This window comes from Dipodomys spectabilis, unplaced genomic scaffold, assembly GCF_019054845.1.
Source record: "Dipodomys spectabilis isolate Male_0828 unplaced genomic scaffold, ASM1905484v1 ptg000158l, whole genome shotgun sequence".
Lineage (NCBI taxonomy): Eukaryota > Metazoa > Chordata > Mammalia > Rodentia > Heteromyidae > Dipodomys > Dipodomys spectabilis.
In genome coordinates this window covers 4,488,269-4,516,064 of record NW_024870835.1, presented here as the reverse complement: position 1 = coordinate 4,516,064, position 27,796 = coordinate 4,488,269, and the positions used below count along the sequence as shown (strand labels likewise).

Here is a 27,796-nt window from a genome sequence, read left to right as displayed (position 1 = left end):
AAGCATTCTTCCACTTGAGCCACAGCACCACTTCCGGTTTTCTGGTGGTTAATTGGAGATAAGAGTTTCGCAGTCTACTTTCCTACCCGGGCTGGCTTCGAACCACAATCCTCAGATCTCAGCCTCCTGAGTAGCTAGGATTACAGGCATGAGCCACCAGTGCCCAGCTATATTCAGATTTATATGGCTAATTATGAGAAGATCCTTAAGTACTCAACCAAGTGTCTCAGAACTAACCAAGATTAAGCTATGTTTCAATTTAAGATCAATAGCCTGTTAAAGGCAATGGTTGAAGATATTGAAGCAATGGCTGTTTTTGGTCTTGACTATGTCAATTTAAATAGAAGTCCCTGCCTCTGAAATCCGCCTTTTACTCATTGAAAAGCATTTTAGTGTAGCTTATTTAGAAATGTCAAATAAAGAATGTTTAACACTTCTCAAAAAAAATTATCTTCTGTCATGACCTGGTATTACATACTCACACCTGAACTTGCCAGCTATAGCTAGTACATGTCATTTCCCACAGCTGGCATTCCCATGCCTCTAGTGCAAACTTAGAGAAAAATATCCTGCAGCAGGCGTGGTGGTATGCTCTCGTAGTCCCAGGTACTTAGAAGGCTGAGGTAGAAGGATTGCTTGAGCCAGAGTGAGACTATCATAGGAAGGGAGAAAGGATGGGTAGTATGAAAGGAGAGGAGGGAAAAATAGAATAAAAAAAACAAAGACAAGAGAGAGGGAAAAAAAAAAAAACATTCCCTATCCCAACACTTTACTTCCCTTCATAGGAGTTGATCTTAAAGTAACAACTGTCAAATATTAGAAAACAAAGGCTCAGAGGCTAATGTACAGTACACAATATTCTTTTCCACTTTTTTTTTTTTGCCCAGAACATAGGGGGAAGATATCCTTAAAACTTGGGTGTACCATGCCAAACTTCATGCACCTAAGTATTTGCTAGCCTGCCATAGTTAGATAAATATTATCTTAGCCTTTATGAGTTCTTTCCCCTCAAGAGGTTGGGCCTCAGGAAAAAAAAAAAATTCAAACTAAATTTTCTGTCAGCTTATTTGCCCATAAAGCTGAAAGCCTTGAAGACAAACTAACAAGTGAATCAAAAGCATGCTTGCACTGTCAAACGAGAAAGACAGGGAATAAAGCAGGACCAATGTGTACAGCTCATGACAAGTAGGGGCTGGTATAGTTTTTCTAAAAGTTGAAAGTGATCCAAATTATACTGTTACTCTTTGCTCAAGAATAGGATTGAGGGGGGGCTGGGAAGGTGGCTCAGTGGTAGAGCGCTTGCCTTGCATGCTCAAGGCCCTGGGTTCGATTCCTCAGCACCACATAAGCAAAAAGAAAAAAAGCCGGAAGTGGCGCTGTGGCTCAAGTGGTAGAGCACTAGCCTTGAGCTGAAGAGCTGAGGGACAGCGCCCAGGCCCAGAGTTCAGGCCCCACGACCGGACCCAAAAAAAAAAAAAAAAAAAGAATAGGATTGAGGGGCTGGGAAGGTGGCTCAGTGGTGGAGTGCTTGCCTTGCATGCATGAGACCCTGGGCTCATGTTTATAACATGAATTTTCCAAGCCAAGTGTAGGGCTTTCACATATAGTTCCAGCACTTCAAAGGCTGAAGTGGGAAGACTGAGTCCAGGAGCTTGAGATTAGCCTGACAAAACACAGTAAGACTTTATCTCAAAACCAGAAGTATTATAAATTTTCACATCACTTGCCATAAAGTACAAAACACTAGCTTGCAGTTTTGAGGCTAAGAAGGGCCAGGCTGTGACTGGTTTAAGAGTCAAGGCTTCTGTAAGGCTTTAGAAAATAGCAATCACTGGGGAGTAGAGTCATCAAATCTACCCTTCTCAATAAGCAGAAGCTCCTTGTTTGCAAAACAGAGAGCAGCTCTAAGTATGTCTTAGAGCCCCAGCTGCCCTCTTTAATCTCATATGGAGGAAACAACTTTGGTACTCAACTCTACACCAAAGATCATGTGAAGTTCCTTCTATGTACTTTCCTTACTATGGGGGGGTGGGGGGGGAAGAGAGGTGAACTAAGGTAGAAAGAAAAGATGAGGGGCTGGGAAGGTGGCTCAGTGGTAGAGTGTTTGTCTTGCATGCATGAGGCCCTGGGTTCAATTCCTTAGCACCACATAAGCAGAAAAAGCTGGAAGTGGTGCTGTGGCTCAAGTGGTAGAGTGCTAGCCTCAGGGACAGTCCCCAGGACCAGAGCTCAGGCCCCAGGACTGGACGGGGGCGGGGTGGGGGGGGTGGGGGTGGGGAACGGAGCTGGAAAGTGGCTCAGTGGTAGAGTGCTTGCCTTGCATACATGAGGCCCTGGGTTCAATTCCTCAGCACTACATAAGAAAAAAGAAAAAAGCCGGAAATGGCGTGGTGGCTCAAGTGGTAGAGTGCTAGCCTTGAGCTGAAGAGCTGAGGGACAGTGCTCAGGCCCAGAGCTCAGGCCCCACAACTGGACCCCCCCGCCCCCCCCAAAAAAAAAAGGAAAGATGAATTTGACTTAGACTTTGCTTCTCCTGCTCACATTTAGCAGGACAGGCAGAAGTATCAAACCCTACTTCAGAATTCTACAGTTTTGTTTTAGGTTTTTGTTTTTTTGCTGGTCCTGGGGCTTGAACTCAAGGGCCTGAGTTTTGTCAGTTGTGGGTCTTGAACTGTGGGCTTGGGTGCTGTCCCTCAGCTCTTCAGCGCAAGGCAAGCACTCTACCACTGAGCCACAGCACCACTTCTGGTTTTCTGGTGGTTTATTAGAGATAAGAGTCTCACAGACTTTCCTGCCTGAGCTGGCTTTGAACCGTGATCCTTCAGATTTCAGCCTCCTGAGTAGCTAGGACTACAGGAGTGAGCCACTAGCACCAAGCTATTCTATATTTTTTGACTAGGGTCATCTCCATTGCTCGGGTTAGTCACAAATTCCTAGATTCAAGTGATCTTCCCACCTTAACCTCCCAAGTAGCATACCATTGCCCCAGTCCTCATGATAACTTCTAATTTTTTTTTTTTTTGGTCCAGTTGTGGGGCCTGAACTCTGGGCCTGGGCGCTGTCCCTCAGCTCTTCAGCTCAAGGCTAGCGCTCTACCACTTGAGCCACGGCGCCACTTCCGGCTTTTTTCTTATGTGGTGCTGAGGAATCAAACCCAGGGCCTCAGGCATGCAAGGCAAGCACTCTACCACTGAGCCACCTTCCCAGGCCTTAACTTCTAATTTTTTGAATCTGCTATCAAACACTCCATTTGTGTCATTAGTCTTGCAATACTATTACCCCACCAAATTCCCCAACCAGTCAATTAGACTTGTATGTATATTAATAACCCTGACATGCAGATCAAACAGCTCCATGAAAGCAACACACAAAGCATATGGAACAAGCAGCATCAAGCTGCCACAAATTTTATTGAATTCATTTCTTTATAAGCAACAAAAAGCTAAAATCTAGGTGTACAAGCATGCATCAAGGCATTTATCATGCACAGAGCCCCTGTGAAGGTGTTTTTATTCAATATAAACATGTTAGCAATAGCTACACAAAGGCTGTAGAGTGAAATTGTAAGTACACTTGAACTTACAAGTTGTGGCTAGGCCAATGTTCTCTACTTATAGTGAGGTAAACAGAACTCATCTGGCTCATGCAGGAAACTTTAAAGCTCTTAATTCAGGTAAAAACGACTTCTCCTGAGGACCTTTTTCCTAGTTAGCTGCTTTTCCAATTTAGAGTCATCTAACTTGTCAAGGTTAATTTCAACATAACAAGGTTATCATCTGGCTGGCTACTTAATGCACTGGTAAGAAGCATAGGTTTAGTGAGTTTTAGGCTCAGATGGCTGGGCCTCCTGGCTGGTCTTGTCGGTTTCTGCATGTTGATCTGGAGCACCCTGAGACTCAGTAATCTGAGAATAAAAGGGACCTACCAGCCAATTGACAGGTGTGTTGTTAACAAGATAATCCATCACATCATCTAAAGATTCCTTCATTTTCTGCAGCTGCCCATTGCTAGAGGTGAGGAAGCTGTCAGACACTTCCTTAAAGGAAGCAGCATTGCGGAACACAGAGTAGATCTCTCCTGCCATCACCCCCAAGTGGCTGGCCTGATCTTGAATATGCTGTGGTAACCCTTGGATGTTGGAGAGAAGGATGTGGCATGTGGTCTGGAGCTGCTGAGTCAGGTTTCGGGCAATAGCCAGGGTCCGTGACTCAATGTGCTAAAAATAGAACAAATAAGAATTAGCAGTGCAATCAACAGTGTAATGCATGACTCAGTTCACAGTAAAACAGTCATATAGCTACCACATATGTACCTTTTCTAATCCTCATAACAACCCAGAGTACAGAATTTTTCATAGCTTATGAATATAAATCGACCAGTTAACAATTAGAAAATATATCTGAGTCTCTAAAAATCATCTTAAAATGAAGAATCACAACAAGCAGGGAGACCAAACAGAATTAAATATTTTCTATGTTAGTAGAGTAATCTGCTTATTATCATCTCCACAATACAAGATAACACTATGTGAACAAATAATTGGTACTGATTTTAAAGGCAAATGGATACTAGCTTTCAGGACAAAAGAACTGTTTTCTAGAACTAAATGGGCTCTCTCTCTTCTGTCTGGAACAATGGTTCCTTTATTGTCCTTACACTAGTTTATCCATTAGTTCTTAGTTCTGCATTCACCTCATCCAGAAGCCATCTGACTCACCCACATCCACCTCAAGGCTGGGTGAAGTGGTCTTCCTGTATGGTTGCCCAGCTCCTCTCTCTATTTATCCTGTTAAAACTACTAAAGAGCCGGGCACCGGTGGCTCCTGCCTGTAATCCTAGCTACTCAGGTGGCTGAGATCTGAGGATCGCAGTTCAAAGCCAGCCTGGGCAGGAAAGTCTGAGAGACTCTTATCTCCAATAAACACTCAGAAAACCAGAAGTGGTGCTGTGGCTCAAGTGGTAGAACACTAGCCTTGAGCTGAAGAGCTGAGGGACAGCACCCAGACCCAGAGTTCAAGCCCTATGACCGACCAAAAAAAAAAAAAGCTACTAAAGGGCTGGGAATATGGCTTAGTGGTAGACTGCTTGCCTATCATGCATTAAGCCCTGGGTTCAATTCTTCAGTACCACATAAACAGAAAAAGCCACAAGTGCAACTCAAGTGGTAGAGTGCAAGCTTTGAGCAAAAGAAGCTCGGGGACAGTGCCCAGGCCCTGAGTTCAAGCTCCAGGACTGGCAAAAACAAACAAACAAACAAACAAAAAACCCTCAAAACACTACACTAAGGGGCTGGGAATGTGGCTTAGTGATAGAGTGCTTGCCTAGTATGCATGAAGCCCTGGATTCAACTCCTCAGTATCACATAAACAGAAAAAGCCACAAGCGCAACTGTGGCTCAAGTGGTAGAGTGCAAGCCTTGAGCAAAAGAAGCTCAGGGACAGTGCCCAGGCACTGAGTTCAAGCTCCAGGATTGGCAAACACAAACAAACAACAAAAAGCACTACTGAGCAGTAGGATTACTACTGTAACTAGGATTACTATTGTAATCCTAGTTATTCAGGAGGCTGAGGATCAGAACATCATGGTTCAAAGCCAGACTGGACAGGAAAGTTTGTGAGACTCGCTTCTCCAATTAACTACCAGAAAGAGAAGTGGAGATGTGGCTCAAGTGGTAGAGTACTAGCCTTGAACAAAAGAGCTCAAGGACAGTGCCCAAGTCGTGAGTTTAAAAGGACTGGCACACTAACATGCATAAATAAATAAAATGTCCATATTCTGTTATTCTATACTCATTATAGGAGCAAGGTTCATTTCTTATTAGAGGTAATATGCATATGTGTAGGTTATTAATTTTTTTCGTTGGTCATGGGGCTTGAACTCTGGGCTTGGGCGTTGTCCTTGTGCTCTTCAGCTCAAGGTGAGCGCTCTACCGCTTGAGCCACAGTGCCACTTCTGGTTTTCTAGTGCTTTATTGGAGCTAAGAGTCTCATGGACTTTCCTGCCAGGGCTGGCTTTGAACCACGATCCTCAGATCTCAGCCTCCTGAGTAGCTAGGATTACAGGCGTGAGCCACTGGCGCCAGGCTAGGTTATTAATTAAAGTCACTCCTTCCCTAGTTTTGCTTTTCTGTCAAGTAACAACCTATTCACAAAATATTATCCAGGTTTTTGAGGGAACAGTATTCTAAGAGAAAAGTGAATGAAAAGTCTGGTAATCCTTTCTTTAGGAAGTAGTGAATGACTTACCTCAGCACAATGGGATTCATCAGTATCATCATGGCCAATGCTTCTCTTCCACTCTACCCATGACTGATAGAGCTTATCCTGAATTTTCTGGTTGGCACTATGAACATTCTTTCTGGCATATTCAATCTGTAACATAATGACATAAGACAAGAGAACAGCCTAGTGATTCATATTAGCCTGTTTACAGCTCTGTAATGTCAAAAGGCAATATATAAACCAACAGTACCTGTAACAGTTTAGTGGTAGCTATTCATGCTGTTATTATAAACATGTGTAAATAATAGCTTGGCTCATTATTGCCTTTTTTTTCTGTCAGTCATGGGGCTTGAACTTGGGACCTGGGTGCTGTCCTTGAGCAACTTTTGCTCAAAGCTAGTGCTCTATCACTTTGATCCACAGCACCACTTTCAGTTTCCTGGTGGTTAATTGGAGATAAGAGTCTCACAGACTTTCCTACCTGAGCTGGCTTTGAACCAAAATCCTCAGATCTCTGTCTCCTAAGTAGCTGAGATTAGAGGCATGACCACCAGCACCAGGCCCATTACTCCCCTTTTAAACTATTAAATATTGACTCCAAATTTACCTCCAGTTTAACACAGGTAAGACAACTAAAATTTAAGCATAAGGCTGGGAAGATGGCTCAGTGGCAGAGTGCTTGTCTTGCATGCATGAGGCCCTGGGTTCGATTCCTCAGTACCACATAAGCAGAAAAGGTCAGAAGTGGTCCTGTGGCTCAAATGGTAGAGCACTAGCCTTGAGCTGAAGAGCTGAGGGATGGTGCTGAGTCCCAGAGTTCAAGCCCCAGGACAGACAGGCAGACACACACATTTAAGCATGGCACCAGTGGCTCATGCCTTTAAGATCTGAGGACCCAGGTTCAAAGCCACAGAGCAGAAAAATCCAAGAGACTCTTATCACTAATTAACAAGTAAAAAAAAAAAGGCCAGAAATGGAAGTGTGGCTCACATGGTTGACGATCAGCCTTGAGTAAAAAAGCTAATCAAGAGCTCAAGGTCCTGACTTCAAGCCCCAGTACTCACCACCCCACCCAAGAAAACCAAGCCAACTAAAATCTGATTTGTGTACGTGTAAAAGATAAGTTAGAGCAGGGCACTGGTGGCTCACGCCAGTAATCCTAGCTACTCAGGAGGCTGAGAGCTGAGGATCAAAGTTCAAAGCCAGCCCAGGCAGGAAAGTTCGTGAGACTTATCTCCAATTAACCACCATCAAACCAGAAGTGGTGCTGTGCCTCAAGTGGTAGAGCGCTAGCCTTGAGCTGAAAAGCTCAGGGATAGCACCCAGGCCCACAGTTCAAGACCCACAACTGACAAAAAAAAAAAAAAGTTTCCAAAGAGGAATTAACTCAAACTTCCTTTTCCCTGTTTCCATTTGCCTTTTTCCTCTTCCAAGAAAAATGTTTTTGTTTTTTTTTTCAGAAGTATAGTTCATAGTGTTCTACAATTTGGCAATTGCTAATGGCTACACAATAGATTTATTGTCATATAGTGATTAGTCCTCTGTGGTTAGTGTGCACTATTATAGGCTCTTGAAACAATAAACAAACATACATATATCTGTGGGATAAATTCCTTCTAAAGGTATAGGTATAGTTATAACTTTTCCAGGATAGTCTCTTCAGTGCTCCAAAAGTATGAAAGACTGCTTTTTTTCCTAAGTCACTGCCAATAGCATTGAACTTTCAAATGTGACCAGAGATGAATCTTTGACACTTCAGAGTACAATTAGTATCACTTCATATTTCCAGGTGTTTATACTCCCTTTTCTCTGGATCTTCTGTATACTGTGTTTTTCTACTAGGTTGTCCATAAGTTAAGGTTAAAATTGCTATATTCCATGATTATTCTTACTCTGATCCCTCGAGATAAATAAATTTACTTCAGGTACTTTACTCACCAGATGAACAGTAGAATGGAGCTGAGAAATGGTCTCTTGGCTTTTTTGCTTTGCATCTTTAACCCTGCTGAGAGCCTGCTCATAGGCACGTGAACGGAGCTTCGTAGACAGAGATCCCAGTCTAACATAATAACTTGGCTTCTGAACCATATCAAAGCCTTCGACTTTTTTTGCTTCTTTTTCTGAAAAAAGGCGGAGGATAGAAAAGAAGGGGTCACAGTTGTAAGTTGATAAGGCCTGGACTTTAACCTGGGTCTCCACTTCTTCAATTCTACAGACTGACTTAGCAATATGCTTCCTGGCATGGAAGGCACTAATGATGATTTAGTGTGACAATTCTCTGTTCTAAAACTGGTTTGTTAGAAGTGGAGCTGTGGCTGAAAGTGGTAGAGTGCCAGCCTCGAGCACAAAGAGCTCATGGACAGCACCCAGGCCCTGAGTTTAAGCCCCACAACCAGAAAGACAAAAAACTGGTTTGTGGTGACTTCTGCAACTCTATAACTGTATTCTGGAATAAGGTGAGTTTTTAGGTATATAAATAAAGTCTATCTTAATAAACCTGTATTAAAAAGATTAGTAAGACAGACATTATTTCAAAATGAAAGTCTTATTACCTAATTCTTCCTGAGTGAGAGGGAGGTATTGGTCTACCAGCAGCTCTGATTTTGTCAATGCATTTTCTACTCCATGGCTCACAAGCTGCACCATCCGACTGGCCAAAACTGTGTTAATGCTGTCATTGACCACAGACTTGGTCTTCTCCACACTGCCAGTTACCACTCCTTTAGTCTTATCCACGACCCCTGTGATTGCGCTGCCTACAGAATCCTTGGCCCCAGTCACAGTAGTTGTCACAGCACCTTTGGCATTAGCAACAACCTACAAGTAGACAAGCAGGTCAATTGGCTTATGAGAAATAAGGGCACAAATACATATTTAAGGACTCACAAAGACAATGTAGTAGATAGGGAAAGATGTCAGAGAACAATAGAGTAACATTATTCAAAATGCATTGTACTCATAATTGAGCTGAAACCCCATTGTAAAACTAAATGAAAAAATTCTTTTCAAAAAGGTAATAGCTGGGAAGGTGGCTCAGTGGTAGAGCGCTTGCCTTGCATGCATGAGGCCCTGGGTTCAATTCCTCAGCACCACATAAGCAGAAAAAGCTAGAAGTGGCGCTATGGCTCAAGTGGTAGAGCACTAGCCTTGTGCTGAAGAGCTGAGAAACAGCGCCCAGGCCCAGAGTTCAAGTCCCACAACAGACAAAAAAAATAAATAAATAAAAGATAATACTTAGGATCTGAGGATCAAGGTTCGAAGCCAGCCCAGGCAAGAAATCCCACAAGATTCTTTTTTTTTTTTTTTGGGGGGGGGGTCGGTCATGGGGCTTGAACTCTGGGCTTGGGCACTGTCCCTCAGCTCTTCAGCTCAAGGCGAGCGCTCTACCACTTGCGCCACAGCGCCACTTCCAGTTTTCTAGTGGTTTATTGGAGATAAGAGTCTCACGGACTTTCCTTCCCCTGGTTGGCTTTGAACTGCGATCCTCAGATCTCAGCCTCCTGACTAGCTAGGATTACAGGCGTGAGCCAGCGGTACCTGGCTCACAAGATTCTTATCTCCACCAGAAAACTGGAAGTGCCAATGTGGTTCAAAGTGCTGGTAGAGCTCTAGTCTTGAGCTAAAAAAAGCTCAGGGACAGCACTTAGGCCCTGAACTATACTACCACCACCAACAAAAAAGGCAACATGGGAAAGGAATCTGGCCCTCTCATGCTCTAACTTTAAATCTTGGGAAAGCTGTTACAATTTAATGAGCTAGAATTGCTTTCTCAGGTCTTAGTGCCTAACATGCCACTCATTCCTAAGGATTGTTAGAGATGCAGGTGGAATAAACAGATTAGAGATTTGTCAATTTGTCAAATTAAATTGTTTTGCTTACTATGTCTTTAGTGACATACATGGAATTTCTTGAGCAGACATACTTTCCACATTGGTATGCTTATAAGGAGAGTAGTTCATACTTAAAATGACCAGGTAACCTAGCCCTCTGCACAAAGTCCAGAAAGCCAACTCATAAGCAGAACTAGATACTGATTTAGTCCTTAGTCTGGTGTCACTTTGTCTCTCTCTCTGTGTGTGTGTGTGTGTGTGTGTGTGTGTGTGTGTGTGTGTGTGTGTGTGTGTGTGTGTGTGTTGGTCCTAAGGCTTGAGCTCAGAGCCTAAGCATTGTCCCTGAGATTTTTTTTTTTACTGGACTAATGCTCTACCACTTGAGCCACAACTCCACTCCTGACCATTTAGTGGCCAAGTGGTGATAGAATCTCATGGACTTTCCAGCCTGGCTGGCTTTGAACTGTTGATCCTCAGATCTCAGCCTCTTGAGTAGCTAGGATTACAGGCGTGAGCCACTGTGCCTGGCTGGTGTTACTTTCAATGTAAGGAAACTGCTTTAAGCCTTCATGTGCTGCTTCAGGCCCCACACATACAGGGGTGAGCTGAGATTTCAGACAAGGATCACAGCACCGCACTCTTACTTGAAAACTGCATTACAAGAATCCTTGTAGCTTTATAATTCTACTTATATGAATAAATGGGAAAAACAAAACTAACTTTCCCTCCTTCCTGTTCTTTCCTCCCAGTGCTGGTGATCAAACCCAGGGCCTACAGTGTGATAGACAAACTTCATCCCTATCCCATAAGTGCATTTATTTTTTTTTTAACATCAGGACATTTTCTACTTGTAATAGATTTATGAAGATATAACTGTTGTAATTTGAGAAGCATCTGTATTACATAAAAAATAGACTGCATAGGCTACTTTACAGGTGCTGGTGCCTGGTACTTGTGGCTTGTGCCTATGAGATCTGAAAACTTTTGTTGCAAAGCCTACCAAGGTAGACAAATCCAGCCGGGCGCCAGTAGCTCACACCTGTAGTCCTAGCTACTCAGGAGGCTGAGATCTGAGGATCATGGTTCAAAGCCAGCATAGGCAGGAAAGTCTGTGAGACTCTTATCTCCAATAAAAAACCCTAGAAAACCGGAAGTGGCATTGTAGCTCAAGTGGTAGAGCGCTCACCTTGAGCTGAAGAGCTAAGGGACAGTGCCCAGGCTCTGAGTTCAAGCCCCACAACCGACCAAAAAAAAAAAAAAAAAGAAAACCCCAAAACACCAAGGTAGACAAATCCATGAGACAGCTGTTTATCTCCAATTAACCAGCAAAAACTCAAGTGGTAGAGCACCAGCCTAAAAACAGCATGCAGGCCCTGAGTCCACGCCCCAGTACTGGCACAGCGGCATGCATGCACGCACGCACGCACGCACGCACACACGCACGCACGCGCGCGCACACACACACACACACACACACACACACACACACACACACACCTACCTCCCAATCTGTCTCCTATGTACTGATTATAAGTATGTGCCACCATGTCCAATTTTAGACTTTTAAGCAAATCACACAAAACAACAACCACCTGTAATTATTAATCAAATTCAAAAACTTCACTAGTTTATGTAAAAGCTGGGCACAATGGAGCACTCCTGTTATCCTGAAAGTTTCAAGTGGTAGAGAGCATGTCTAGCATTCATGAGGCCTTGACTTTAAAATCCCCAGTACAGCAAAGCCTTGGCTACATAATAAAATGCCCCCAAAATGGTCCTTGGTTCCATCTCTGGCACTTCCCTGCCTTCCTGCCCCCCCTAGAAAAAAAAACAACTCTACAAAGAAACAGTAACAGTGTCAATGGCTCTGTAATCCTAACTACTCAGGAGTCTGAGATAGAGGATCAAACCCTGTCAGAACAATCCAAGAGACTCTTGCCTCCAATCAACTACAAAAATACCAGCCGAGTGAGTGAAAAAGAAAAGAACAAGAGGCACGCACGCACATGCACACGCAGACAAGCACACACAAACCTTTTCAGGTACTTATTAATAATAATTAATAATTCTTGAGTTAGTGGAGTTTTTTATTTTCAATACTCAATTTTTGTTTAATTTTAAATAAATTGACTTAATATTATGTATAAGTCATTAAAATTGAAAGAATATACCCAAAATGGAAAATAAACTCCATCATTAGAATAATCTCAAGCATCATAAGTGAAAATTTTAAAGTTGAAAACAAGCATTCTAAAAGCTATACATAGGGCTGGGAAGGTGGCTCAGTGGTATAGCGCTTGCTTTGCAAGCACTATACACATAAGCAAAAAGAAAAAAGCCAGAAGTGGTACAGTGGCTCAAGTGGTAGAGCTCTAGCCTTGAGCTGAAGAGCTGAGGGACAGCACCCAGGCTCAGAGTTCAGGCCCCACAACTAGACCTAAAAAAAAAAAAAAGAAAGAAAAAGAAAAGCTGTACATTAGCTCAGTGCTATAGCTATTCAGGAAGCTGAGATCTGGGGGTAGTGGTTCAAAGCCAGTCCAAGCAGGAACATCCATGAGACAACTGTCCAATCGACCACCAAAAAGCTGAAAGTGGAGTTGTGGTTCAAGTGAAACAATGACAGTGCTCAAGCCCCAATCAAGCTCCAGAACCAGAAAAAAAAATGGCTGTACATTCAACCATTTAATCATGAAAGACAGAACACCAGATTTTCCCCTAATATTATGTACCATATGTATCCATGCATTCTTAATCTGAAAGAATATTTTAGGACATTATCTGAACCAAACAATTATTGAGATAGATGTGCCTATAATTTTTGTCAAGATTGGCAAGCTATCCCTTATGTATGGTGTCACTATTAGCACTGAAACTTCACCTTTGAAGTTTTGGGCTTCATGGGCATTATTAGGCCAAGGGCTCACCGCTGAGCAACACCAGACTTTTTCATTTTACTTTCAAACTATGCAGCCCAAACTAGCCTTGAATTCCCTTCTTCCCTCAGCCTTCAGGTAACAAACTACATGTATGTGTTACCATGAGAGCCTGGGAATTTGAGAGAGCAATTTCACCAACTGAGATCAGATTAAAAAGCATTCTAGCCAAAGGTAGCTAGATTTTCTGTTTCTTTAAACACAAATCTAGCAGTTCAGGAAGTTTCTTTCAAAAACTATATCCAGATCCAAGTTAAAGGAACAAATAAATATCTGTGCATTTGTTGCATGCACAGCCTGGGATAAACAGAACATGAAAACATCCAATTGGCAAGCCTGCACACTTTGGTCCCATGCTTACCTGGGCTGTTGGCTGATTCAGAATCGGCAGTCTTTCTTCAATTCTGTCCAGTCCCTTACAGGCATAGGTATTGGCAACTGCAACTGCAAGAATCAGATGGAAAAATATTAATGTGACAGTGCAGATAGAATACAAACACACAGATGGGATGGGAATGTGGCTTAGTGGTAGAATGCTTGCCTAGAATGCATGAAGCCCTGGGTTCAATTCCTCAGTATCACATAAATAGAAAAAGCTGGAAATGGTGCTGTGGCTCAAGTGAGAGTGCTAGCCTTGAGTAAAAGAAGCTGACGGACAGTGCCCAAGCTCTGAGTTCAAGCCCCCAGGACTGGCAAAACACACACACACACATGAAGCCCTGGGTTCAATTCCTCAGTATCACATAAATAGAAAAAGCTGGAAATGGTGCTGTGGCTCAAGTGAGAGTGCTAGCCTTGAGTAAAAGAAGCTGACGGACAGTGCCCAAGCTCTGAGTTCAAGCCCCCAGGACTGGCAAAACACACACACACACACACACACACACACACACACACACACACACACACACACACACACAGAGTTATTCTTTACATCTTTCACCTTACTACAAAAAAAATGGCAAGAATTTTGATCTTTTACCCTGTATGTATTGCCTGGTAGTTTTTGGATTTATTTCCCCCCAGTTCAGGCAGGTTTAGCAGGATGTTGGCAACTCTCTTCTACTGGCAAGGAAATGCAGGAAGAAGAAGAAGGAGTAATAAAGGCATCAAAAAGCCAGAAGGAACTTGGCTGAGAAGTTTCTTCCTCATCAGTCAGCCCCAATCCATCCTCGGCTGCCAAGAATATGCAGATTTCGCTCTTTCATAAGGTATCTGAAAACTCTTAAAATTAACACTTCCATGCTAGTTCAATCACTGCTTCATTCATATACTTAATCCAGTCTGGAGCACTACATTCTGGGTTCTCAACAGGAAAGAAAATGCAAGCTATTAGCACCCTGGAGCTCCTCAACAAAACCCAAAGTTTAGTCCAAGCTTCCCACGTGGGCGACTAAACCAAATACAGTAAATTCATTCATTCATTCATCCTAAAAAAAATCCCTGACTTTACCAGTGAAAATTATTTAAATCTTTAATATCTCTTACCAGAGCTGGGTGCCAGTGGCTCACGCCTGTAATCCTAGCTACTCAGGAGGCTGAGATCTGAGGATGGAAGTTCAAAGCCAGTCCAGACAGCAAAGTCTGTAAGACTCTTATCTCCAATTAACTACCAGAAAACCGGAAGTGGCACTGTGGTTCAAGTGGTAGAATGCTTGCCTTGAGCTGAAGAGCTCAGGGACAGTGCCCAAGCCCAGTTTAAGCCCAACTGTGGACAAAAAAAAAAAAAAAAGCTGTCGCCAGGCTGGGTGCTGGTGGCTCACATCTGTAATTCTAGCTACTCAGGAGCCAGAAATCTGAGGATCACATTTAGAAGTCGGCCTAGGCAGAAAAGTCCCCATGAGATTCTTATCTCCAGATAAGAATCAGAAAAAGCCAAAAATGGGGGGGAGGGGGGAGGCTGGGAAGGGATGTGAAGGGTAAACCAAAGGAGGAGGCTGCAATGCTTGGTAAGAAATGTACGCATTATCCTGCCCATGTAATTGTAACCCCTCTGTACAGTATGTTCACAAATAAAATTAAATTAAATTAAAAAAAAAAAAAGAAAAAGCCAAAAATGGGCTGGGAAGGTGGCTCAGTGGTAGAGTGCTTGCCTTGCATGCATGAGGCCCTGGGTTCGATTCCTCAGCACTACATAAGCAGGAAAAAAAAAATGGAAGTGGTGCTGTGGCTCAAGTGGTAGAGTGCTAGCCTTGAGCTGAAGAGCTGAGGGACAGCACCCAGGCCTAGAGTTCAGGCCCACGACTGGACCCAAAAAAAAAAAAGAAAAAGCCAAAAGTGGTGCTGTGGTTCAAGAGATAGAGCGCTTGCCTTGAGCACAAAGAGGGTCAGGGACAGTAACCAGGCCCTCAGATCAAGACCCAGGACCAGAAAAAAAAAAAAAAAAGATTTCTCACCAGGTACAGGTGGCTCATGCCTGTAATCCTAACTACTCAGGAGGCTGAGATTCCAAGCAAGACTAGGCAGGAAAGTCCAGGAGACTCTTATCTCTAATTAACCACCAAAGAGCCAGAAGTGGAGCTGTGGCTCTGAATGGTAGAGCACTAGCCTTGAACACATAACTTCAGACAGTGCTCAGAAACACGGTCAAGCCTTAGGAAGAGCAACCCCTGCCAATGCCCCTGTATTATCTGTATTATCATGGTGCAGAGAAACTGAAACCTTCATGCATTGCTGATGGGAATAAAAAACAGTGCAGTCACTTTGGAAAATAGTATGGAGTTTCTCAAGAACTTAGTCATTATGTGACTCAGCAATTCCACTAAGTATATCCAAGACAACTGAAAATATGTTCCCATCATCTCTCCATCCAAAGTGGAGGCAACCCAAATGCCCACCAACTGATGGATGAATGTGATGAAATATGGACCAGCTGTAAAACTAAATATTCCAGAATAAAAAGGGATTCATAGCCAGGTGCCGGTGACTCTCGCCTATAATTCTAGCTACTCAGGAGGCTGAGATCTGAGGATCCCAGTTCAAAGCCAGCCTGGGCAGGAAAGTCTGTGAAATTCTTTTTTTTTTTTTTTTGTGTCGGTCGTGGGGCTTGAACTCTGGGCCTGGGCGCTGTCCCTCAGCTCTTCAGCTCAAGGCCAGCACTCTACCACTTGAACTACAGCGCCACTTCCGGTTTTCTGGTGGTTTATTGGAGATAGGAGTCTCACTGTCTCTCCTGCCCGGGCTGGCTTTGAACCGCGATCCTCAGACCTCAGCCTCCTGAGTAGCTAGGATTACAGGCGTGAGCCACCAGCGCCTGGCTGTGAAATTCTTATCTCCAATAAACCACCAGAAAGCTGGAAGTGGCGCTGTAGCTCAAGTGGTAGAGTGCTAGCTTTGAGCTGAAGAACTAAGGGACAGTACTCAGGCCCAGAGTTCAAAGCCTACGACCGACAAAAAAAAAAAAAAGGGAGGGGGGGACTCATTATTGATATGATGCTTCAGTGTGGATGAATCTAGAAAATATTATGCTAAGTTAAGAAACCAGTCACAAAAGATTATGATTCCCTTTGTGTGAAGTAATAGAACAAGCAAATGTAGATGACAGGAAGCAGATTAGTGGCCTAGGGAAAGACAGAATGAAATGGGGACTGATTGCTAATGAGGATGAGGTAGGCTTCTCTCTCTTTCTGTCTGCACTGCCCGGGGCTCATGGTCTCAAGCATGCTGGGCAGATGTTCCTTCACCAGCTACACCTCCCAATTGAGTTTAACTTTGTATTTAGAGACAGGTTTGCTCAGGATAACCTCAAAATTGTTGGTAATCCTGCCCTTCAGCCTCCAGAGTACATGCAATTACAGGTGCACCGCCCCATTCAGAATATATTTTTTATTATTTTATTTTTATATAAGCTAGATATAATGATACATGCTTGGAATCTTAGCACTCTGGATGAGAATAACAAGCTTAAGGCCAGCCTGGGCTCCATAGTGAGACTTTGTCTCAAAAAACCAACCAACCAGGCATCTTGGGGAATAGAAGTACTATTTTTGATAGTGACTGTGGGGACTAAACTCAATATAAAACTTCTAACGGGCTGGGAAGGTGGCTCAGTGGTAGAGCACTTGTCTTGGATGCCTGAGGCCCTGGGTTCGATTCCTCAGCACCACGTAAGCAAAAAGAAAAAGGCCGGAAGTGGTGCTGTGGCTCAAGTGGTAGAGTGCTAGCCTTGAGCTGAAGAGCTGAGGGACAGCGCTCAGGCCCAGAGTTCAGGCCCCATGACCAGACCAAAAAAAAAAAAAAATCAACCAACCAACCATATACACATAGACTTTAGCCATTTTTAAATTGTACAATTTAGTGGCGTTAAGCCTGACCACAACATTGTGTGGCCATTACACTCTGCACTTTCAGAACATTTCATCACCCCCATTTCATCATCATCCTGCCAGTGTAGGTCTTTCCTAGCATAATGAAAACATTCTATTTTGGCCATGAGGATAACTGTCCAAATCCAAATATGGTGAAAACCATAGAATTGTACACTTTAAGTGAATCATATTGGTTTGTTAATTTTATCGCAATAAAAATGGTATTAAGGGCTGGGAAAGTGGCTCAGTGGTAGAGTGCTTGCCTTGCATGCATAAGGCCCTGGGTTCGATTCCTCAGCACCACATAAACAAAAAGAAAAAAAAAGCCGAAGTGGCGCCGTGGCTCAAGTGGTAGAGTGCTAGCCTTGAGCTGAAGAGCTGAGGGACAGCACCCAGGCCCAGAGTTCAGGCCCCACAACCGGACCCCCCCCCCCAAAAAAAAATGGTATTAAAAATAAAACTATAACTGGGTACTGGTGGCTCAGGCCAGTAATCCTAGCTACTCAGGAGGCTGAGATCTGAGGATCAAAGTTCACAGCCAGCCTGGCAGGAGAGTCTGTGAGACTCCCATCTCCAATTAACTACCAAAAAGCCAAAAGTGAAGGTATGGCTCAAGTGGTAGAACACTAACCTTAATCTCAAAAACCCAAGGACAGCACCGAGGCCCTGAGTTTCAAACTCCAGGACTGGCACAAAAATGAAATAAAACATATATAGTGTAAGGTTCATATATGCTGTATGACCCTAAGAAAGTCAGTTATTTTGGTTCACTCCCTGGATGCTTGCTTGTGATCACAGTTACTACCACAGAGGCCTCTCAGGGTGTTTTTAGTAAAGCTTCAATGAACACCTGCCATGGCTTCTACAAAAAAGAGGGTCAGCAGACAGTCTCTGTGGAAAGGCAGTGCATGTGGGGGGGGTGCTTATGGCTCTCTCCCACCAATCCCTTCAACTGAATCTTGAGGGAGGGGAGCCAGAACTCACTCTGTGGCTCTAGCTTCTGGATGATGGGCAGAGCACCTGTCACTGCCACAGAAGTCACGGTCTTCATGCCTTTCTCAGCCATCTCACACACAGATTTCAGGTAGGGGTGCTGATCCTTTGTGCTGACATAAGCAGAGGACACGAGGTCACACGTGGAGCTTACCAAGGGCAGGTTGGCTACCCTGGTCACCACACTCTGCAACCAAAGAGAGGTTTACATTAACTCCTCAAACACACAAGGAGAGAATGGAGTCAAGAGAACAGCTGGTTAGAAATCATACCGGCTGAGGATCAACTGCAACAGCTGCCATTTTTCCTCCAGGAGAAGAAACCTGTGGAAGAGAGGTTTATTTCAGGACAATTGGAATTTAGACTACTAGATTCCCTCCCAACTCAAATAAATGCTCTTTCTTTCTACCCTTTCTTCCTCTTTTTCTTTTTTCCTTTTTTTTCTTTTTCTTTTTTGTCAGTCATGGGGCTTGAACTCAGGGCCTGGGCACTGTCCCTGAGCTCTCTTGCTCAAGGAGAGTGCTCTAACCACACTGAGCCACAGCACCACTTCCAGCTTTGAACTTGCATTGCCAGATCTCAGCCTCCTGAGTAGCTAGGATTGCAGGCATGAGTCACAGGCTCCCTGCCTTTCTTTTCTTGTTTGCCTGTCCAGAGGCTTGACTCATCTGGGCATTGTCCCTTAGCCTTTTTGCTCTACCACTTGGGCAACAGCTCTACTCCTGACTTTTTGATGGTTAACTGAAGATAAGAGGCTGACTTCAAACTACTATCCTCAGATGTCAGCCTCCTGAGTAGCTAGGAGCCACCAGTGCAAGGCCAAATGCTCTTTTCAAGTAAAGAAAGAAAGAAAGAACCCAGAGAGAGAATTGTGGAGTCCATCCTACCCTATCAGAGAGTCCGTCCTTCCCTCCACTCCTACCCCCAGGCAAGGTAAGGCTCCCGAGCCTAAGTTCAAATTCAAAGCAACAAAGAGGCACAGTAGGGACAAAGTTAACATAATGGTCTAGTTTAGCCACCAGGGCACTAGATACATCTTTTGAAGGTAAAAAATCTATTCACAAAAATGCTAAGGAGGCTAACGTCCACGATAGGATCAAAGAATAATCCGGAAGATATTCAATCAGCATTTCTCTAGGGTCAAGAGCACTTTCGGGGGAGTTATTTTACCTTCCTGGTGAAAGGGCTGAAACTAACTCACACACACTCTGCAAGGAGGAGGAGGCAGAGGAGGAGGCCTGGGGGAACTGAGAAACACGCTGAGATAGTTACCCGTAACCCGCAGAGGCCCACGACTCAGGGTGGGTCCCCGCAGCCACCCGCCACCAAGAAGACTCCACTGCCTTGAAGTCAAGCAGAAGCCTGGTGCAGAAAGTACCCTAGAAAATCCTGCCTCAAGATGATCTTCATTCTGTCCCCCGGAAAAATACCGCCTTCAGACGATCTCCACTGTACACCCCAGAAAACTCGGCCTTAAGGTCTTTTCCCTGAAACTATGAAAGTTTAAGCAAAGTCCCTTGAGGACAAAGGGGTGCAAGGCAGAAGCTTCTAGGAGCAAGAGCGAAGGAAGAAAGCCTCTGCAGGCCGGCCGAGGAGCCAGTCCCTTCCCACCAGGATCCCGGCCACCGTCCCTGGCCGCCCAGCTAGGAGCTCCCCAAAGAGCAGCCCCCAGACCCGACAGCACCCCGGATCCCGGCTCCGCGGGGACCGGGGCGCGCGCCCCCAGACCGACCTCAGCGAAGAAGCGCAGAGTAGAGAGTCCCCAGCACACGGCCGCAACCCGGACACGCTGGGAAGGCTGGGCCCGCGGCCCCGGGGCCGCCAGCTATATACCCGCCTCCCGCCCCGCCCGGCCTCGCCCTGGGCCTCCCGGGCCCCGCCTCACCCGGCCCACCCCGGCCCGCCCGGCCCCGCCTCCATAGCGCGTGATGGCGACCCGGGGACGCGAAAGTCAGCGGGCCAGGATCCAGTGTCCCGGGCGCCCCCTGAAGGGCCTGGGCCAGGACCGCCCCCCGTCTCCCGCCCACCTAGAGGGGCGGGGACTCCGCCGTGGGAGGCGATCCCAGCCCCAACAGCGCCTGCCCGGGTTAGGGGTCCTGGGAGGTCGGTAATGAAGGTGGAGGGCACCCAGATCGTTTTTGTGGGTTGGGACGTATGGATGAGAATGTGGAATGGGGTGACCACTGGACAAGACGCATTGCTTTCATGAATGGCAACTCCTTTGTACAACTACTTAGAGATAATAAAACTATATTAAAAAAAAAAAAAACAGAACAACAAACCCACCCAAAAAAAAAAAATCAAAAAACAGAAACGAAGCCAGTTGCTGGTGACTCACAGGTAAGCTTAATCCTAGCTACTCCAGAAGCTGAGATCTGAGGATCCTGTTTTTCAAAGTCAGCATGGAAATCTCCAATAAACAAACAAACAAAGGAACAAGCGGGAACTGGAGCTGTGGCTCAAGTGGTGCTAGCCTTCAGAAAAAGAAGCTCAGGAACACCGCCCAGGCCCTGAGTTCAAACCCAGGAACAGGGATATATATATATATGAGAGAACTATATATAAATATATATATATAAATATATATATATGAGAGAAATCCACGCTAACATTAATTAGCATAACCCCTCAAACGAGAACACTTCAAAAGTTGAAGCCCTGGCTTCTGTCTGAGCTTGCCCTTCTAGCCAACAGCTCCTACTAAAGTTTGGTGAAAATCCAACCCAAGATGGACTTGTAGAAGCCAGGTACCAGTGGCTCACGCCAGTAATCCTAGCTATCCAGGAGTCTGAGATCTGTGGAGGACTATTCAAAGCCTGCCCTGGCAGGAAAAGCCCATGAGACTCTTAACTCACTAAAAAGCTGGAAGTAGACTGTAGTTCAAAGTGCAGGACTTGAGCAGAAAATGCTAAGGGACAGACAGCTCCCAGGTCCTGTAGCCGAACCCATTCTCAAACACATCTTTAATTTATACATAAATTGGAACTTCCAAAAGGAACCCTACAGCACCCTCTGGAATGATAGAGGCCAACACTTAGGCAAAATGTCATTTTTTGTAGGTAATGAATGTTTTATAAGGAAAGTTAAATAGCCAACATCTGAATCCTGTTTTTTCCTATTTTCTCAGGTCCATGTATCAGATTATTTGTGCAACTGCCCAGGTCCAGAAGAAGGAATCCAGTGAGTTTCTTTCAGGGGACAGATCTCTAGGTGAGGTTGTCAACAGCCAGGCCTGGGCCTCCCCCACTTGAGTCCTCCATCTGGAATAGGATGCTAACTACAATGCCAGAGCCAAGTGCCAAGCTGTTTTTCAAGTTATGGAGTTTGAACTGTGGGAAGCCCTCAAAGGCATGCATTTATATTACTCAATCAATGTTGCATCCACTCAGGTACTGTTTATTATATTCAGAGGTCCAACTCATAACCGCCTGATCTATTAACACCATTTTCTTGGCCCATCTCCAGCAGCAAGGGAGGTGGAGGAGTAAAGGGAAGGGGGAAAAGGTGAATTAATATAAGCCCTCAAAAAAAAATGACCCTATTTCTTCCCCTCCTCCCCTAGTAATTTAAAATGAAAAACAACACTAAGCCATCAAATAAGAGGTCCAAAGAAGTTCTATTTGTTTCCCCTGTGTTGAAATCTCCAGGTTGTTTGTTTGTTTATTTGAGGTTATTTTGTTGGTTGGGGGCTTGAACTCTGGGCCTGGGTGCTGTCCCTCAGCTCTTCAGCTCAAGGCTAGCGCTCTACCACTTGAGCTACAGCACCACTTCTGGTTTTCTGGTGGTTTATTGGAGATAAAAGCCTCATGGAGATGGGAGCCGGTGGCTCACGCCTGTAATCCTAACTACTCAGGAGGCTGAGATCTGAGGACCTTGATTCAATGCCAGCCCAGGCACGAAACTCTGTGAGACTCTTCTACCACTTGAGCCACAGAGCCACTTCCGGCTTTTTCTACTTATGTGGTGCTGAGGAATCAAACCCAGAGCCTCATGCATGCAAAACAAGCACTCTACCACTGAGCCACCTTCCTAGCCCCATGAGTACATTTCTTATCAAGCATTGTTGCCTCCTCCTTTGTTTCCCCTTCCCACCCCTTCCCATCTCCCCTCTACACCACATCCCCCACCTCCCAGCTGGCGCCGAAGTCGTAAGGTTCCTTTTTCGACATAACATCTTATACATCTCGTTGCAATAGGTCCATCTGTATCCCTATTTAAACAATTTGTTTTTTCCCTTCCCTCCACAAATTATACCAACATCAATGAAAGCTCTTTTTCTTTTCCCTGTACATTTTGCATACTTTTGTACTTGCCTTTTTACATACTATTACTTTTTACACATTTTTTTAAAAGATTTTTTTGTCAGTTGCGGGGCTTGAACTCTGGGCCTGGGCGCTGTCAGGTCTTTAGCTCAAGGCTAGCGCTCTACCACTTGAGCCACAGCACCACTTCCAGCTTTAAAAAAAAAATTTTTTTTTTTGTGAAAATAACTTCCAGCTTTTTCTGCTTATATAGTACTGAGGAATTGGATCCAGGGCCTCATGCATGCATGCAAAGCAAACACTACCATTGAGCCACCTTCCCAGCCCAAGATCCATTTCTTTTCAGAAGTGATTTTTCATGGTATGGTTTGGAAATGACTAGTACATCAGAATTATCTGTGATACTTGTGAAACTTTCTGCCTTTTATCCCTGACCTACTGAATCAGAGTCTATGAGGTTGCAGTCCAGAAACTTGCACGTTTAACCACACTCTTTTGAAGGACCAGTACTTTTCACAAAGCAATTTGTTTGTGTGTGCCATACTGAGGTTTGAATTCAGGGCCTGACACTCTTGCTTAGCTTTCTTGCTCAACACTGGTCAACAACTCTACTTTTGGCCATTTTCTGCTGGTTAAATAGGAAATAGAGTCTTTACAATTTTTTTTCCCTCAGGCTGGCTTTGAACCTTAATCCTCAGATTTCAGCCCCCTGAGTAGCTAGGATTATAGACCTAAGCCACTGGTACCTAGCAATTACTACCGTCTTAGTTAAAAATAATAAATAAAAAGAAACAGTGACAAGGCAGGTGCCTGTGGCTCAGGTCTGTAATCCTAGCTACTCAGAATGCTGAGATCTGAGGATCCTAGTTCGAAGCCAAGCTAAACAGAGAAGTCTGTGTGACTCTCCAATTAACTGGCAAAAACAGAAGTAGAGGTTTTGGCTGAAGTGGTTGAGCAGTTCAAAGCCAGCTCGGATAGGAAACCCATAAAAACCTTTATCTCATAATTAACTAACACAAAGGCCAGAAGTAGATCTGTGGCTCAAGTGGTAGAGCACTAGCCATGAGCAAAAAAAAAAAAAAGCTCAAGAACACTGCTCAGACCCTGAGTTTGAGTCCTAGGATGGAGACACACACACACACACACACACACACACACACACACACACACACACACACAGAGCAGCAGAGAAGTTACCTAATCTGCCCATAGCCTTATGACTAAGTATCAATCTAGGTGATTTCCCAGAAGGATTTCCTATGCTAATTACCTAATTTCTCTTTGTCTCAATTTCCTGACCTGTACAGTGGAGATAATAGTAATGGGTAATAGATAATAATAATAGGTCAAGGTTCTATGGCTGTTCACTGTTATTAGTCTTGCAACCTTTCTGTGGGCTTCAAAAACTTTCCAACTCAAATATTTAGGAAGTTATATAATGACAAGAGAATGAAGAGACCTGAAACTAACTACAGACAAAGCGATGTAAGTGAAAGAGGCCATGTGTAAGTACACTGTATAAAACCAAGCATGCTAAACTCTGGGTTGAAATAAAGATGAATTTTTTTCTAATTGAAGGATGAGTAACTGGATGAGGCCTGGAAGGAAGGGCCTTTTAGATACTAGTAATTGTTTCTTTTTTAAAAAAAAAAATTGTTTCTTATTCTAGGAGTTTGTCACATATGTGTACTCCTCTTGTGAAAATTTGTCAGGTTGTATATATTTGATATGTTTTACATGTGCATTATACTGCTCATGTAAAGTTTTTTTTTTTTCTGCTTATGTGGTGCTGAGGAATCGAACCCAGGGCCTCATGCATGCAAGGCAAGCACTCTACCACTGAGCCACCTTCCCAGCCCTCATGTAAAGTTTTGAGTTGGGCACTAGAGGCTCATGCCTGTGATCCTAGTTACTTAGGATATTGAGATCTAAGGATCATGATTTGAAGCCAGCTTGGGCACACAAATCTAAGAAATTCTTTTTTTTTTTTGGGGGGGGGGGTCTGGTCATGGGCCTGAACTCTGGGCCTGGGCGCTGTCCCTCAGCTCTTCAGCTCAAGGCTAGCGCTCTACCACTTGAGCCACAATGCCACTTCTGGCTTTTTTTTCTGCTTATGTGGTGCTGAGGAATCGAACCCAGGGCCTCATGCATGCAAGGCAAGTGCTCTACCACTGAGCCACCTTCCCAGCCCCAAATCTAAGAAATTCTTGTCTCACCGGGCGCTGGTGGCTCACGCCTGTAATCCTAGCTACTCAGGAGGCTGAGATCTGAGGATCTCGGTTCAAAGCCAGCCCGGGCAGGAGAGACCGTGAGACTCCTATCTCCAATAAACCACCAGAAAACCGGAAGTGGCCCTGTAGCTCAAGTGGTAGGGCATTAGCCTTGAGCTGAAGAGCTGAGGGACAGCGCCCAGGCCCAGACTTCAAGCCCCACGACCGACAAAAAAAAAAAGAAAGAAATTCTTGTCTCCTGTTAACCTGCAAGAAGTCAGGAGTAGAGCTGTGGCTCAAGTGGTATAATGCCAGCTGTGAGTAGAAAAAACCAACAAGAGCAGCTGAACAGCACCAAAACAAAACAAAAAAACACTTTGAAAAATTAAGGCTACAAATAATACTGCTATTTACTTCATACACTTTTTGTAAAAATTAAATGGGACAATACAACAGTTACAATAAAACCAGACACATGCATGGGTCGGGACCTTATTGCTAAGGAAAGCCTTGCTGAACATTGGCTGCAGAGCTCAGCTGTCAGGGAAAATAGGCAGTGCACCAGGAACCAGCAATATCCCAGCCCTCCTTGATCTTCCTTCCTGGACTACAAAATATGGGAGACTGTTAACAAAGCTACATTTTCTAAGGTGTGTAGCCACTTAAGTCTAAGAAAAATGGCATCCAATATATTATCCAGATATCTTCCATTAAACTACAGCCTTCTTGTGCAGGTTACTGATACAAATATTGAGAAGACAAGGGGGGAAAAAGTAGCAGTAGAGTTTCTTCTTCCAGAGTAGGACAACTGTCTCCCTTTCCTCCTAGCTTTTCTCCTCCCTCGCTTTTCAGAATTGGATTTCCAATTCTGATCTTCTCTCCTTCTCATTTCTCCTTCATTGGAAGTATCATTCCCAGAGTGCTGTTCCTGCCCCCCTGATAAATCCTCACTCTGCACAACGCAGCTCTTCACATCTGAGAGGGCTCACTAGTCCTAAGACCATAAACTACAGGTAGCAGAGCAGGCCTTCAAACCTGTTTCTCTGAGCCTACACTGCCTTTAGCTGGTGGAGTTCCATCAGATAATAATCTAGGGTTCCCTTCAGCTATGTTCTCTTAATCAAAACAATAACAGAAACAATACCTTATATTGTATGTGGCTCTGCAGTGATCTTTCTTCTGGATTACTGCAAACCAGATAGGTCACTTTTATCATTGCTCTGTCACAGGACAGCTCTAGCCAAACACAGGGGAAATAATCCTGTGCTCATGACTTCTTTCCACTTGTGCTTGAAAGTAGATGAAAGTGCCTTTCTCCTGATCAGGGACAAAAATAATGAATTAACAAGTGACAAGTCATGAGGCAGATGGTTTCTGGGGTTTATTGTCAAGCTGAGATACAGCCTGGGCTCCAATTTCTGTTTTGCTTTTTTCAAATTCCATACAAACTGGTCACCAGCCAAACTAGTTTCTTAGGTGACTCACTCTACTTATAGTCACTCCTGAACTTAGTCCTTTGCCTCGTTTCTTTTGTTCTCCTTCCAAACACCATGCAGAGAAAAGACAGTTCTTTCACGTCAACTTCATCATGACTTGGTTTCCAAATAGACCAGCCTCCTTCTCCTCATCTGAATTCTGTGTCTTTCAGCCTCTCGTAGACCCTTCCCTTCTCTATCTGAAATTGATAACTCAAACAAAAGCATCCAAAAGATAGAGCTCATTTGTTTCAAGTCTACTTCTTACATAATCGAGCTGTCTTTTGCTATGCTTTGTAAGCCACTTGTAGGTTTAAGATCTCCTAACTAGAAATTATCCTGGGCTGTCACAATTTCATGTGTTCTCTTTAAGAGAGTGCAGTTACTGCATGGATTCTTAATTGTACCTTTTTATTTTCAGAACTGAAACTTGAACTCAGGGTCTTAGATGTGTTAGTTAAACACCCTATCGCTTGAGCTATGCTCTCAGTTCTTGTACATTTCTTTTTACTATTTATTTACATGTAATTCATTATATGCCAAGAATATGGCAAATTATCACAGAAAAAATCCAGCTAATTAGCTGGCTGCAAATGGCTCACATCTATAGTCCTAGCTACTCAGGAGGCTGAGATCTGAGGATCATGGTTCAAAGCAAGACAGGACAGGAAAGATCATGAGACTCTTTATGTCCAATTAACTACCAACCAACCAACCAACAAACAAAAGGAAGCCACAAGTCCAGCTGTGGTTGAAGTGGTAGAGCACTATCCTTGAGGAAAAAAAAATCTAAGATACAGTGACCAGGCTCTGAGTTCAAGCCCCAGGACTGGCACACACTCTCTCTCCCTCCCTCCATCCCTCTCCCTCCGTCCTTCCTTCTCACCCTTCCCCTCCCCCGTCCTACCTTCTCTCCCTTCCCCTCCCCCTCTAATTAAAACTTGGGTCAGCAGGGCACCAGTGGCTCACACCTGTAATCCTAGCTACTCAGGAGGCTGAGATCTGAGGATCATGGTTCAAAGCCAGCCCAGGGAAGGACAGTCCATTAGACTCTTATCTCCAGTTAACTACCAGAAAATCAGAACTGGTACTCTGTCTTAAGAGCAGGGACAGTGCCCAAGCCCAGAGTTCAAGCCCCACAAGTGACAAAACAAACAAACAAAAATAAAAACACTCAGAAAACAGGAAGTGGCTCTATGGCTCAAGTGGTAGAGCACTAGCCTTGAGCTGAAGAGCTCAGGGACAGCACCCAGGCCTAGCATTCAAGCCCCAGGACTGGCAGAAAGAAAGGAAGAAAGAAAGAAAGAGAGAGAGAAAGAAAGGAAGGAAGGAAGGAAGGAAAGAAAGAAAGAGAAAGAGAAGGAAAGAAAAGAAAGAAGGGAAGGAGGGAGGGAGGGAAGGAAGGAAGAGAGAGAAAAAGGAAGGAAGGAAGGAAGGAAGGAAGGAAGGAAGGAAGAAAGGAAGGAAGGAAGGAAAAGAAAAAGAAAGAAAAATGGGGCATGGGAATATAGAATTTCAAGTATGAGTAGAACCTGGGGCTAGTTCCATTTCATTGGTCTTGGTATTTG

The 27,796-nt window shown here is 44.2% G+C and overlaps 1 protein-coding gene across 1 annotated transcript; it reads right to left on the bottom strand.

Annotated features, from left to right (window-relative positions):
- Positions 1-3,373: 3,373 nt before the first annotated feature.
- Plin2 (perilipin 2) lies at positions 3,374-20,091 on the bottom strand. Its single transcript, XM_042692955.1, has 8 exons — positions 20,014-20,091; positions 18,554-18,604; positions 18,273-18,468; positions 13,346-13,428; positions 8,774-9,038; positions 8,160-8,341; positions 6,246-6,371; positions 3,374-4,216 (listed from the first exon to the last, which is right to left on the bottom strand). The coding sequence occupies exons 2-8, from the start codon at positions 18,581-18,583 to the stop codon at positions 3,815-3,817; spliced, it is 1,284 nt and encodes a 427-aa protein (XP_042548889.1). The 5' UTR covers positions 18,584-18,604; positions 20,014-20,091; the 3' UTR covers positions 3,374-3,814.
- Between the last annotated feature and the right edge of the window lie 7,705 nt (positions 20,092-27,796).